We start from the raw sequence: 15,367 nt of genomic DNA, 5'->3' as shown, positions 1-15,367 counted from the left end.
AACCATCCAAAATCTTTTGGCCTTGGCTATGGCCCACTGGTAGCACTCTCGACTGGAGTCAGAAGATTGTCGGTTGAAGTCCCGCTCTGGAGACCTGAGCATAGAATCTAGGCTGACACTTAGTGCAGCACTCCTTCATTGTTGCACTGATCTTTGGGTGCTCTCTTTGAAGAGGTGCTGTCTGTCCCTCGGGATGGATGACTTACAAGGTCAGTCATGATCTTGTCAAATGGTGAAGCAGGTTCAAGGGGCTGAATGGCCTACTCTTGCTCCTATTTCATATTTTCGCATCCCGTGACACTAGGTTGAAGAAAAACGGGAGAACTCATTCCCGGTGTCCTGAACAATATTGTGCTCAGAAATATGAGGGGTTTGCTGGGGAGGAACTGTTTCACAGGCAGAAAAGTCAGTAACCAGAGGACACAGATTTAAGATAATTAGCAAAAGGACCTGAAGGAAAGTGAAGTGAAGAGAATAGGGTGAGGAGAGGGCCTGGGTAAGATGCTCTGTCAGAGAGTTGGTGCAGACTCAATGACCCGAATGGCCTCTTCTGCACTATAAGGATTCAACGCGAATGCCATTTGCACAGTGAGTTGTTATGATCTGGAAAACACTGCCTAAAAGAGTGGTGGAAACATATTCAATAATACCCTTCTTTTCCCTTTGAAAGTTATGTACTGTAAAGTAAAAGTTTACTTATGAGGAAAGAGCAAAAGAGTAGCAGTGGAAGGGTGCATTTCTGAATGGAGGGCTGTGACAAGTGGTGTTCCTCAGGGATCAGTGCTGGGACCTTTGCTGTTTGTAATATATATAAATGATTTGGAGGAAAATGTAACTAGTTTGATTTAGTAAGTTTGCGGATGACACAAAGGTTGGTGGGGGATTTGCAGATAGCGATGAAGACCATTAGAGGATACAGCAGGATATAGATCGGTTGGAGACTTGGGCGGAGAGATGGCAGATGGAGTTTAATCCAGACAAATGTGAGGTAATGCATTTTGGAAGATTTAATACAGATAGAGAATAAACAGTAAATGGCAGAACCCTTAAGTATTGATAGGCAGAGGGATCTGGGTGTACAGGTACACAGGTCACTGAAAGTGGCAACGCAGGTGGAGAAGGTAGTCAAGAAGACATACGGCATGCTTGCCTTCATTGGCCGGGGCATTGAGTTAAAAAATTGGCAAGCCATGTTGCAGCTTTATAGGACCTTAGTTAGGCCGCACTTGGAATATAGTGTTCAATTCTGGTTGCCACACTACCAAAAGGATGTGAAGGCTTTGGAGAGGGTGCAGAAAAGATTTACCAGGATGTTGCCTGGTATGGAGGGCACCAGCTATGAGGAGAGGTTGGAGAAACTTGGTTTGTTCACACTGGAACGACGGAGGTTGGGGGACGATCTGATAGAAGTCTACAAGATTATGAGAGGCATGGACAAAGTGGATAGTCAGAAGGGGCAAGGTTTAAAGGAGATGTATGAGGCAAGTTTTTTACACCAAGTCGTGGGTGTCTGGAACTCGTTGCCAGGGGAGGTAGTGGAAGTGGATACGGGTAGTGACTTTTAAGAGGCATCTTGACAAATACATGAATAGGATGGGAATAGAGGGATTATGGTGCCCGGAAGGGTAGGGGGTTTTAGTTAAGTCGGGCAGCATGGTCGGTGCAGGCTTGGAGGGCCGAAGGGCCTGTTCCTGTGCTGTAATTTTTTTTGTTCTTTGAGTGGGACTAATTGGAGAGCCCTTTCATAGAGCTAATGCCAACATAAATGGTTGGCCTCTGTGCGGTATTATTCTGAGTTATTTATCTCCTTTTCATATACATTTGGTTTTTGTAATATTTGGGGATTCCTAAGGATGGGAAATGCAATTACGCCTCCTCCTATGTCACGTGCCTGTCTCCAGGCCCTTGCGGGCAGGCTGTCATCTGGATTCAACAGAGCGGTGATTCTCATTGCTGGATAATGGATGGCTCTTTGCTTTCTGCATCTAAATCATGGGCATCATTTGTCTGGGTGCTCACCCGAATGGCCATTACAGGATGCATTTCTTTGGCTTTATAAGACCTTTACTGTTACTTTGTACACAGTTATCAAGGGCAGAATTGTCTTTTTATTTTTGCAGCCTCTTGCATAGCGGGTGTGTGTGTGTGTGTGTGTGTACACAGCTTTTTCCATCTGAACGCTCACGGACTGTATTCGTGCCACTGGCAGCATTCCGCTTGCTCAGCCCAGGGAATTTTGAACCAATAGCAGCTGGGACTTGAGTGAACTTGAATGGCTGACATCTATTTGAATTGACAGTTGTTGTGTTGTCTGGATGATCAGAGCATCAGACTTGTTTAGACAAATACCCGGCAAAAAAGCAATGAAATGAAGTTGAGATTGCAACATAATTGTCTTGTGGATTCTTGCTAGCTATCCCCAGTTTATTTCGAATGTAGTAGTTTGGATTTTTTGGTCTAATTCTTCAGGTTTGGAAATTGTCTTTTTTAAAAAAAAGATATTTTATCTCTGGAGCTTCGTTCTCAAATCCACAGAACATTCAAAAGTTATAAAGTTTTTTATCATAAATCATCATGGATTTGGATGCACTCATCAAGGCAATTCACAAAGATACCAAATGTAAAGGGAACAACAATTTGTACTAATATGAGAAGAGTGTGGATTGGTTGGCAAGTGGACTCTGGTAGATGCGGTACTATGGAGAATGAGTCAGTTAGTGGTGACTGTCAAAAAGGTTCAACAAAAAAAGGCCTTTTTTTCCAGCTGTAGACAAATATGCTGAATTTGAGACATATGCTTAAAGGATTTTCTTGTTTAGTAGATTGCTACTTAAGAGTTCTTTTATGGCTCCGAGGTCAACATGCTGTGTTACTGAGCAGTTCAAATGTATGAAGTGCCAGGTCAATGCTGACTTCTTTCTTGAAAGAAAGTTGGCTTTAGTGTCCCTGGATGAGGGAGTTTTTTTAAAAAATGTTCTCCCTTTCCGCTGATTTGTGCATGTGGTTGATGAAGGCTGAAATGGATGTTGTTCTGGTGGCCTAGGCAGGCAAGTGGCCGACTGAGAATTGCGATGTTTGTTTGTTCTGTCATTGGCTGGGGCTGGTTCTCTTCTTGCCCAAGACCGATTTACATCTGATCCAATCGCGGGTTTTTTCTAGAAAATGTAACCAGTCTGCTAGGGGTGCCACTCTGTGTCAAGCACGGATAGCCGGAGCCTCTATGAGCACATCCTCCTTGGCAACCAATTCCTGGGATGGGTCTCAAACCCTGAGCTTCTGGCTCAGAGGCAGGGGCACTACCCACTGCCACAAGATGTCCTTGAAGGGCATTAGTGAACCAGTTGAGTTTTTATGACAATTGTGGTCTTCATTAGACTTTTAATTGTCATATTGCGCTATTTGCCGTGGTGGGATTTGAATCTGGGTCCCAGAGAAATACTCTGAGTCTCTGGATTACTAGTTATGCCACCGCCTCCCCTCTAATTTTTCAGTTCAACCATGCCTGCCTCTGATACAGGACGATTTACCATCTACCGTGGTGGGATTTGAACAAGGAACCCCAGAGCATTGCTCTAGGTTTGTGGATTACCAGATCAGAGACCTATACCACTAGGCCATAGGAGCGAACCTCCTGACTGAGAATTGCAGTGCGGTCTCATGTTGTCACTTGGATCGCTACGAAGAGTTGTTCACTTCCACGGGACAATAGCTCCGTGTGAGTCATCATCTTGCAGGGTAGGACAAAATTACACGTAAAATTTCCTCAATTTTCCCCCTAATGTGGTCTTTGTGGGTTTGTGTTGTTCTAGTGACAGTAACATTTCAGTCAATATTTCTCCCCTTTTCATTCCCAACAACAGTTTGAATGTTCTCACCTTGTATCCATTCATGAACACAAAAGCCACTTGGTGCAGTACGCCCTCATTGCTGTGAAAAGGTTTTGTTGTTCAGATAAGGCATCAAATCAAGGAGATGTCTGCGCTCTCAAGTGGAAGTAAATGCCCTTTGACACTTTTTTTTCAAAGAAGATCTGGGGAAATCTCCATGTCCTGGCCGGTATTCATGTCCAACAAATAGCTCCAAAAAGAGACTACTTGCTCATCTATTTCATTAATGATTGCAGGACCTTGTGTAAAAATTGAATGTTGTATTCAGTCATGTTGCATCAAAACTACACGTCCAAATTCTAACTCATTGGCTTTGGCTGTCCAGTGGGTTCATAGAAGTATAAGCTTGTCCTTCTGTGGCAGTTCAGAAGCTGAAGAAAGAAAAGGTAAAGAACCTGAGTTTATATTGGGATTTTTATATTCCTCGGCAGCCCCAGTGCTCAGCAAATGAATTACCATTGAAACATAGTGTTGTTTTTGGGACAAAACGTCACATGAATGACCAGTTAATCTGATTTAGTGGTGCTGATTAAAGGATCAAAGTTGACCAAGATATCGGATGAGCTCCCTTATCTTTAAATAAAGTGCCATGCGATCTCTTACAGCCAGAAGGGACTAAAATGTAATGTCTCATCTGAAAGACAGCAATGTAACGCTCCCTCAGAACTGCACCCACAAATACATAACTAGATTGTGCTCTGATGCTTGAGTGGGCCTTGATCTTATGACAACAGAGCCAGGGTTGCTAAAATTGAACCAGCTATGCAATGAGCACTCCATAATCTGTCAGTTTAATGAATTTGATGCAGCTAAGTGCCCTGCAAAATAGAGCTGGGGTCTGAGGGAACACAGGTTTGAAGGAGTCTGACTCTGGCCTATTCCAACTGGTGTAAGATTTGGGGTTACCATACTCACTTCAGTACAGCTAACTTGTCAGAAATCTTGAAGCAGTTTAATGTTCAATCTGTTCAGCACCACACATGTTCTTTACTCTGTCATTGTTTTCCAATAACGGTATCAAGCCCTTGAAAATGCAAGATAAACCTCTGCATTTCACCACTTGGCGACATTCCAATTTTTCGAGCGTTAATTTGTCCAGCTGTACTAATGTGACATTCTGCTGAATATGTAAACAGATCTCTGGATTTATTTTTAAAAAGCCGAGCAGAATATCACTGAGACATTTCTAATCGGGGTGTTCCATGATGCGTCATCCCCATTGATGCAGTAGACTTTAAAGGTGGTACATAATACATGTGCTGAATTGGGTTTGTGAGGTGGTGAAGAATGTACCCTTTTGTTGTATTCCTACAAAAGTTTTTAAAGTTTATTTATTAGTGTCACAAGTAGGCTAACATTAAGTTACTGTGGAAATCCCTTAGTCACCACACTCCAGGGCCTGTTTGGGTACACTGAGGGAGAATTTAGCCTGGCCAATGCAGCTAAACCAGCACATCATTTTTTTTGGACTGTGGGAGGAAACCAGAGCACCTGGAGGAAACCCAAACAGACACGGGGAGAACGTGCAGACTCCGCATAGACAGTGACCCAAGCTGGGAATCGAACCCGGGTTCCTGACGCTGAGAGGCAGCAGTGCCAATCACTGTGCTGTCCAGAAACTAGTGTTCTGTAGGCAAGAGAAGCTTTTTGACTCTTACAGTTTTGGTGGAAAAAAATGGACAATTTTCAGTTGAAGACACGTTTATAAGTGATTGAAACAAAATGCTGGAAATATTCAGCTGGTCTGGCAGCATCTGCAGAGAGAGAATCAGGGTTAATGTTTTGGGTCAATAACCTCAAACCTTTCAAAAGGCCGTTGACCTGAGACATTAACTCCTGTTTCTCTCCGTTCTCTTGAGTACTGCCAGCATTCTCTGCCTTAATTTCAGATTTTCAGGATCCACGGTAGTTTACTTTGTTTCTGTTCTATTTATCAGAGTCTGTGCATGAATCTTTATCAAGGAAGACAAAATATACCCTGTGCACTGGAACACACAGTCGGGTGCATGCCATTCACTCGGAATACTTAGTCTGAATACACAGCAGGGGTTGAATCTTTTCTTTTACCTGTTCTACTGGACACTTGGACACAGCATTAAGACAAATGCTTACTCTTTCAAGTTGATGAAAACCAGAATGTGTGTCACTTTCTGGGGTAGAGTCTTAACTTTTCGTTTGGGAAGACCAGCTTAACCTTTCTAACTAGGCATCTAACAATTTACCAGTATGGCCTGTTTAAGCTTTCTGTTTGTACTTTGCTATCCTCGTGTGGAAATTTCTAGAAAATCAGATCACGCAGCTGTGCTCTGGAAGTACTGAAATTGCAGTTTGCTGGGTCAACAATTTGTCGCATTTTGTTTTGAAGGCAAAAATATAATTTTGGGTTTCGGAAGACGATGAGCGTGTGCAGAGTGACCAGGGCGAGACAAAGGCTTTTTATCCTTCTGGGGTGAGGGGGGGATAAAAAATTCCATTGATGTGATGTTAACCTTTGTTGTCATGGTTTCAGTGTCTGTGAACCAGTGAGCATCCAGACATTGTAGAGGAGCTTAATTGTTTCCAGGGCATTTTAAGAGGCTGAAGTTGCTGTTTTTTTTGAGCAGGTAGACAGTAACTGAGCAGCAATGTCGAGTTATGTCTGCTTGTTAGACAATACAAGGTACTTTGTGTGATATGTGTATCGAAGATTTGTAAATTGAGGTGTATTTGAAGGGCAATGCCCTGGAAAACTATAACCGACAATGAATCCTTCCTAAATAGAAGGTAGCATTGTAGGTTATTGATAAATGGATGGCGTTAGCCATTGGTAATGTATCTTTCATATTCATTCTTTGAATATTTGTAATTGTTTTGTAATAACGTACTTGTGATAAACAAAAGAAATCCCCTTTAAAAAAAACTGTAAAATATGAAGTCAAGTCATTACCAAAATATTGGTGAATATTACAATAAAATGTAATTTATATTTTGCTTGATATGCAAATACACACTATACAAAGCTATGCACTTAATTAAATAATAGCAAACCCTGGTTGGACTGATGAATGAGTTAGCAAGCAGCTCCTTGCTAAAATGGTTACTCCACACATCTGAGAGAAACTCCATACATAAATGCTGGAGGGAAATGGCTGGTGTAGTGTAATTTCAGTGTAAAGATGTGTGACAAAAGAATGCCCTAATTTTTTTTTTATTGATTATTAATTTAATTCTCTTTAGCAGGGATGGCATTCCCCGTGGATTTACTTGCTGAGTTGGAGCACGAAGACATTGAGAATTCTGCAGAGGAATACATGTCTAATCTTCTGTACGCTGACCCTGAGAAGCTGGAGTATTTCACACTACCCAACAGAAGAAAGGTAGGACACACGGCACATCTAGTCCAGAATTTCTGGCGGTTAAAGGTGGTCACCTGTAGATCTGAACCCCTGCAGATGAAAGTGCTTGCATGTTATTACTGTAGAATGAGTTCTAAGAAATATCTTTGTGATTTGTCAACCCATTCGGATTGACCTTATTAAAAAAACATTTTTAATTTCGCTCCGTGACAATGATGTTAACTAAAAACAGAAATAAAATAATAATATCACATTGAGTTTGAAAACTAGAGCATGTTACTGATTTAATTAATACAGCACAACTCCGAATGCTCACCAGTTTGATGCATTTGCTTAGAAAGGGATTTGAATAAATGAATGTGGTAAATTCCACTTTCAGTTTGTTGCAACATTCAAATTTTCTTTCTGTAGACTTTTACCATCTATGTATAAATGCTGCATAATATTATTTAAAAATCTATCTAAAAAATGATTGCAGGCCACGTGGCTGGCTGGCAGGGTTTAATCTGTAAAGGAAAGTTGAGTAAATATTTGGTATCAAAGGATTTTTGATGGCTGGCTATTCGACTCTTGAGGGCATTACAGCCTGAGCAACCATACCAAAGGAAAATGGGATAGTCTCTTCAGTATGCTGACAGAGGAGGGGAGGGCAAGATGTGTTTGGTGGTGGCATCACACTGGAGGTGGCGGAGGATGATCCTTTGAATGGGATGCAAAGTGAGAACAAGGGGAATCCTCCTGTGGTTCTGGGAGGGGTAAGGGCAGAAGTGTGGTAAATGGGTTGGATACATCTGAGGGCCTTGTCAACCTGGTTACAGGAAGGCGGCGGCTTAGCGGTAATGTGATTAGACTAGTAATCCAGGGGCCTAGGCTAATATTCCATGGACATGAATTCCAATCCCACCACGGCAGCTGGTGGAATTTAAATTCAATTAATAAATCTGAAATGCAAAACTAGTCTCAGTAATGGTGACCATGAAGTATCCTTGAGTGTTGTTAAAACCCATCTGGTTCACTAATGCTCTTTAGGGAAATAAATCTGCTGTCCTTACCTGGTCTGGCCTACCAGATCCCACAGGAATAGAAATTGGAAGTAAAGTTGATGAAATGTTCCAATTTGGTGAGAGCTAAAAAGGTCTTCGCTTGTTCAAAACCTAGTGAAGGTGACTTGGCCGCTTGGATTGCGAATTGGCTTGCCCACAGAATCAGAGAGGACCTGTACTAGGAACTCTGCTGTTTGTGATATATATAAATGACTTGGATGAAAACATAGCTGGGTTAGTAAGTTTGCAGACGACACAAAGATAGGTGGAGTTGTGGATAATGTTGAAGGTTGTCAAAGGATAGAGTGGGGTAGCGATCAGTTGCAGATATGGGTGGAGAAATGGCAGAGAATTTAATCTGGGCAAGTGTGAGGTGCTGCACTTTGGGAGATCAAATGTTAAAGGTAAGTATACAGTTAATGGCAGCATTGCTTTTTTCTGTAGGCTTTTAACATCTATGTATAAATGCTGCATAATATTTAAAAATCTATCTAAAAAATGATTGCAGCCCATGTGGCTGGCTGGCTGGGTCTAGTCTATAAAGGAGAGTTGAGTAAATTTTTGATGGCTGGCTATTCGACTCTTAAGGGCATTGCAGCCTGAGCAACCATGCCAAAGGAAAATGGGATGGTCTCTTCAGTATGCTGACAGAGGAGGGGAGGGCAAGATGTGTTTGGTGGTGGCATCACATTGGAGGTGGCGGAGGATGATCCTTTGAATGGGATGCAAAGTGAGAAGAAGGGGAATCCTCCTATGGTTCTGGGAGGGGTAAGGGCAGAAGTGTGGTAAATGGGTTGGATACATCTGAAGACCCTGTCAACCTGTTTTACAGGAAAGCGGCACCTGAACAGCATTTATGTGCAGAGGGATCTTGGGGTTCAAGTCCATAGCTCCCTGAAAGTGGTCACACAAGTAGAGAGGGTGGTAAAGAAGGCATATGGCATTCTTGTCCTTATTGGTCAAAAGTACAAGAGTCAGGATGTCGTGTTGCAGCTTTATAAAACTTTGGTTAGGCCTCACTTAAAAGTATTGCATTCAATTCTAGTCGCCACATTATAGGAAGGATGTGGAGGCTTTGGAGAGGGTACAGCAGAGGTCTACCAGGATGCGGCCTGGATTTAGAGGTATGAGCTATAAGGAGAGGCTGCACAAACTAAGGTGGTTTTCTCTAGAGCGGCAGAGGCCAAGGGGAGGTCTAATAGAAATCTATAAAATTATGAGAGGCATAGATAGGGTTGGCAGTCAGAATAAAAGCAAATTACTGCGGATGCTGAAACCTGAAAGCAAAAGAGAAAACGCAGGAAAATCTCAGCAGGTCTGGCAGCATCTGTAAGGAGAGAAAAGAGTTGATGTTTCGAGTCCAGATGACCCTTTGTCAAAGCTTTGTCAAAGGGTCATCTGGACTTGAAACGTCAGCTCTTTTCTCTCCTTACAGATGCGGCCAGACCTGCTGAGATTTTCCAGCATTTTCTCTCTTGACTGTCAGAATCTTTATCCCAGAGTTGAAATGTCTAATACTTGGAGGCATGCACTTAAAGTGAGAGGGGGAAAGTTCAAAGCAGATGTGAGGGATAAGTTTTTTTTTACACAGAGTGCTAGGTGTCAGGAATGCGCTGCCAGACGTGGTGGTGGAGGGCGATATGATAGGGGTGTTTAAGGGGCTTTTAGATAAGCACATGAATATGCAAGGAATAGAATGATATGGACCAAGGGCAGGCAGAGGAGATTAGTTTAATTTGGTGTCAAGTTCAGCACAACATTGTAGGCTGAAGGGCCAGTTCCTGTGCTGTTCTGTTCCATGTTCTATCTTTTTTTTTCCCAGTTCTGATAAAATGTCACTGACCTGAACTGTCAGCTCTTTGCTCTCTACACTAACTTATATTTCTCTCTCAGCCACTAGTCCATGAGCATTATATTTCCAGCATTTACTGTTTTGATTTTAACATATTTTGCTACTTACTGCTGCTTTTACCAAGATATCACTTGGTGCCAGTGGAATTGATTAGGAGTGACTCTGAGCTGCCTTATCAACAGAGGAACAGCAAAAACAAACGGCTGAGCTATACAATATGTGCTTGAGAGAAAGAGGTGGGAAAAATAACATTTTTTAATTTGTGTTCATGGGATGTGGGCATCACTGGCTGGCCCAGCATTTATTGACCATCCCTTAGAGCATTTAAGAGTCAACCACATTGCTGTGGATCTGGAGTCTCATGTAGGCCAGACCAGGTAAGGATGACAGATTTCCTTTCCTAAAAGACCTTCGTGAACCAGATGGGTTGTTTTTTTTGACAACAGCATCGTTAGACTTTTAATTGTAGATTTATTTTTTTTCAATTCAAATTTCACCATCCACCTTGGTGGGATTCAAACCAGAGTCAAGGAAGTGCATAACCCTGGGTTTCTGGATTACTAGTCCAGTGAGAATACCACGACACCACTGCCTCCCCTTATTGCACCCAATTTTAATCCAGTAAACCCAGTGGAACAGAACGGATCCATGTCCGACGTTCCTTTTGCATCCTGGTCCTTTTAAACTGGCCAGGGTGAAATGCGAGTGCCCAACCTGGTCCCAGCCAGCTCATGCCAGGCGTGGTTAAAATCGGGCCTTGACTTTAAGGCAAGTATTAAGTAGGAGAAGAAATAGATTCTTATAGACTAATTCTGAATTATTGAGCAAGAACAATGCGGTGAGAAAAAAGATGATTACATTTTATTGCTTTCGTGTCGATGCTAAAATTTGGATATGAATCTCCCATTCAGGTAGCTGATTTGATATTAACTAATGTATGTTTCCTGAACACAGGTTCCAGTTAGTCTGTCCTCTATTGCATTTGCTCCACTCTATGGTGGCGATACGACGTATAAAGTTCTGGCTTTGTTTGCCCCTGAGAATCAGTTCACAGGTTGGTGCTTTATTTTTCTAATGTAAACTGCTAGTTAAGAGGGCATTGGATAATTCTACACCCTGTGTCCAACCTGCTCATTCAATTGGGCGCTGAAGTTGAATATTGTTTGCTGTCTTCTGTCTTTGATCATGGGAAGAGTTTAATTTGTTTGAGCTTCCTTGTAGGTGTTTCTGATTTTCCCTCTGTGGGTTACTAATGGGCCTAAAGAACCATCTGGATGTTGATTAAATTCATTTTCAGCATAATCGGACCACTTCTGTAAATCGAATCAAATGGTGAAAGTAGAAGTTGAATGCATAGGAACAGGATTAGGCCAATTGGCTCCCTGAGCCTGTTTGTCGTTCAGTGAGATCATGGCTGATTAGTGAGCTATCCCCATTTACCCTGTCCTTGCTCCATAGGTGATAATTTTAACACCTTTGATTTTTTTTTAAACTCTTGATCTCCCACCAGTCGGCACCTTTTAAATCCATTATCAACTGCTCTTTGCAAACTTCTGCCATTTGTTTGTATGTAGAAATGTTTCCCAACTTCATTCTCACAAAGCCTGCCTCTAACTCTTAGTCCCGTATCTCCTAGCCCTACACTAATGAACCAACGGAGATAATTTCTATCCATTCACTCAATTCCCCTTTTTAATATTTTAGAATCCCTACAGCGCAGAAGGAGACCATTCGGCCCATCGAGTCCGCACCGACCACAATCCCATCCAGGTCCTATTCCCATAATCCCACATATTTACCCTGCTAATTCCCTGACACGGATCAATTTAGCAGGGTTGACCAACCTAACCCACACATCTCTGGACTGTGGAAAGAAACGGAACAGCCGGAGGAAACCCACGCAGACACGGGGAGAATGTGCAAAGTTGGATTTAAATTATCCCTTAACCCTCTACATTCCAGGCAGGACTACCTTAGTTTGTGTAATCTCTCCTTGTAATTTAACCCTTGGAGGCAAGGTATTGGCCTGGTAAATCTATGCTGCATTTCCCGCCAAGGCCAAACTCTGTGGCTCTCCATCCTATCATCTAGGAGCTAACACTTGATCTCCTTGTCAACTATTAGTAAGCCCTTGTCTCATCAAATCCCATAGAACCGCTTGTTTGTAGTTGGAAGTTGTGATGTTGTTGATGTTCATACCATCTCTTGCTTTCCTTTTCAAGCTGTGGCGTTATACCTACTGGATAGGTGGTGGGCAATCGATGACATCATCAAAACAGCTGAGTCATCCCGACAGGGGCTCCAGCAGGTGAATTAATCCACCATGTTTTGTTACAAATGCAAAGTTTATAAGATTATGCTTTGGGGCTGTCTCTTTTAATTTGGGGTAAAATGGAGGAATGAATGGAACCATGTGACCTGTTCTGAATTCTGTCTGACAACAAGCTTGAGCGACTTGATTATGAAAGGGGAACCCAGGTATTTTGCTGGGAAGGTGTTCAGACCTGAAGATGCAAGAAAATCTATGATTTGTGGGCAGACTATTGGTCTTCCAAGTCTCACAGGGAGGTGTTAGGAATGTAAGGTTTTATAAATGGTTATACTTAAACTGCCTATTAATTTCAAGAGAGAATGGAGTGGTTGAGGAGGGGGAGGTGTCTGTAGAATAGTTAGCATTTCTACCTGGCTCCAAGGTCCATGTGATTCGTGTTGTCATAGAGACATGTTTTAAGAGGGGAAGAGTCCGAGACTCTTTGTAGTGTTGCTTTTTTCTAAGATATCCCTGAATTTCGGAGATTCTTGCAGACTCCATTGTCTGAGAGAAAGATAGCAGAAAGCTAGAGGCAGCTAGTCCTGCAGCTGAAGCAGAGACATTACTATTATTCGCCATCCAGAAGACCGACGAGAGCATGGGCTCAGATTGAAGAGATCAGGTTTGTGAAAATTTAAACAAGCCTGGAAGAATGTGCCTTGTCTTTGGCTAGAGGGAGGAATCTCCAGGGTAACACTTGTCGAGAAAGTTAGTTCAGGGATTAGAAGTTATCCAGCAGGGAAAGGGAAAACGGAGCGGAAAATAGCTTTGGACTGATTCCAGAAGAATAAAGTGTCCACTTAAGGGACAGAGTACAGTCTAAGAGCTGGGGGAATTTTCAATTGTTTTAAATGGGACAAACTCTTCTGTGGTTTGGAGTATAAGTTATCTAAATACTATTCAGAGGCAATGTTACTTTCATTTTGTTTGCTAAAGTAAAAGTCTTAAAACTTGTTATGTGACCCTTCCAGTCAGTCATTGGAAATTCAAATATCTCTATTCACTAAAGAAGAGGATGCTGCAAACACCATAGTAAAGGAGGAGGTATTAGAGAAATTGGTCAAAATAACTTCATATAAAGAGAGGAATTTAGAAAGTTGACAGCGTTCAAAGTAGTAAACTCATCCAGTTCAGATGGGATGGATCCTTGGTTGCTGAGAAAAGTTCATAGAAACTGGAGTAGGCCATTTTGCCCTTTGAGCCTGCTCCACCATTCATTATGATCATGGCTCGGGAGAGCATGCACTACTCTGATCGCACCTGGCCCGAATCAGAAGATTGAGTAAGACAGGTAAGAATCTAGGATCAGAATAGCAATCTGACACTGGCCTAAAGTCTGGTGGGAAACTTTGAGATAATTAGTTAATTTGTCTCTGATTAATCTGAGATAAAATTCATTGGCACTAATATGGGTTAATGACGGGCAGCATGGATTTCCTAAAGGCAAATCATATTTGACTAACTTGATTCAGTTTATGATGCAGTAACAAAGAATGTTGCTGTTGCACTCAGTATATGTGGACTTTCAAAAAATATCATGTAATAGACTTGTTAGCAAAATTAAAGCCCACATGATTAAATGATGTGGAGATACTGGCGTGGGCACAGTAAGAAGTCTCACGACGCCAGGTTAAAGTCCCACAGGTTTATTTGGGTTCACGAACTTTCAGAGAGCTGCTCCTTCATCATGAAGGAGCAGCACTCCGAAAGCTTGTGATTCCAAAGAAACCTGTTGGACTTTAACCCGGTGTTGTGAGACATCTTACATGATTAAATCAGATGGTGGTTTCATGGATACAAAATTAGCTAAGAGATAGAAAGCACTGAGTAGTAGTGAATGGCTGCAAGGAAACATAGAGACCAAACCAGTGTAATCTCGTGGAAATGCCCTCTCGTGCATACAGTAATATTCCCAGAGATTGGTATTGGGGCCACTGCTTTGATGTACATTAATGACCTGGACTTGGATATTCAGGGCACAATTTCAAAATTTCCAGATGACACAAAGCTTGGAATCTTAATAAAAAACAAGAAGGATCCAGACCGACACTGAAAAATAGGTATATATGGATTTGCTGTTAATTTACTAACATTCTACTGTATCATTTATTGGTAGGTATCGTCACTCGGGGAGCGGATTGTGTTGTATGTTTTGAACCGCATCATTTATCGAGCACAGGAAATGAGTGCAGACGAGCTCCCTTTTCTTTGCCACAGTGCCACTGAATATGCTAAAATTCTCTGGAAGTCTGGAAAAGCGATTGGATTCTACTCCATCAAAGCAGCAGGTATCGTGCATGGTGATGGGTGCACACATTGACACACATTTTCTTTTTTATTCATTCGTGAGATATGGGTGTCGCTGGCTGGCCAACATTTATTGCCTATCCCTTGTTGCCTGAGGGCAGTTGAGAGTCAACCACATTGCTGTGGCTCTGGAGACACATGCAGGCCAGACCGGGTAAGGGCAGCAGATTTCCTTCCCTAAAGGATATTAGTGAACCAGATGACTGACGTTTGTTTATTGGGGAGGATGGTGTGTGCTGCGTTCTTTAATCATTTCCCTCACCTTTTTTGAAAGGCTCTGACTTAGAACCATAGAAAATTACAGCTCAGAAACAGGCCTTTTGGCCCTTCTTGTCTGTGCCGAACCATTTTTTGCCTAGTCCCACTGACCTGCACTTGGACCATATCCTTCCACACCCCTCTCATCCATGAACCCGTCCAAGTTTTTCTTAAATGTTAAAAGTGACCCCGCATTTACCACTTTATCCGGCAGCTCATTCCACACTCCCACCACTCTCTGCGTGAAGAAGCCCCCCCTAATATTCCCTTTAAACTTTTCTCCTTTCACCCTTAACCCATGCCCTCTGGTTGTTTTCTCCCCTAGCCTCAGTGGAAAAAGCCTGCTTGCATTCATTCTATCTATACCCATCAAA

The 15,367-nt window shown here is 42.3% G+C and overlaps 1 protein-coding gene across 1 annotated transcript in view; it reads left to right on the top strand.

Moving 5' to 3' along the window:
• LOC144495068 (uncharacterized) overlaps positions 1-15,367 on the top strand; it is a 95,190-nt gene that overhangs the window by 28,483 nt on the left and 51,340 nt on the right. Inside the window, exons 2-5 of the mRNA XM_078214914.1 lie at positions 7,104-7,243; positions 11,072-11,171; positions 12,340-12,425; positions 14,545-14,716. Of these exons, the coding sequence (XP_078071040.1) occupies positions 7,109-7,243; positions 11,072-11,171; positions 12,340-12,425; positions 14,545-14,716 (493 nt within the window). The 5' untranslated portion in view covers positions 7,104-7,108. The remainder of the gene's footprint in view (positions 1-7,103; positions 7,244-11,071; positions 11,172-12,339; positions 12,426-14,544; positions 14,717-15,367) is intronic.

The sequence above is a fragment of the Mustelus asterias genome, chromosome 6, assembly GCF_964213995.1.
Source record: "Mustelus asterias chromosome 6, sMusAst1.hap1.1, whole genome shotgun sequence".
Classification (NCBI taxonomy): domain Eukaryota; kingdom Metazoa; phylum Chordata; class Chondrichthyes; order Carcharhiniformes; family Triakidae; genus Mustelus; species Mustelus asterias.
Note: the sequence above shows the minus strand (reverse complement) of the source record. Positions and strands in the feature narration are given on the sequence as shown.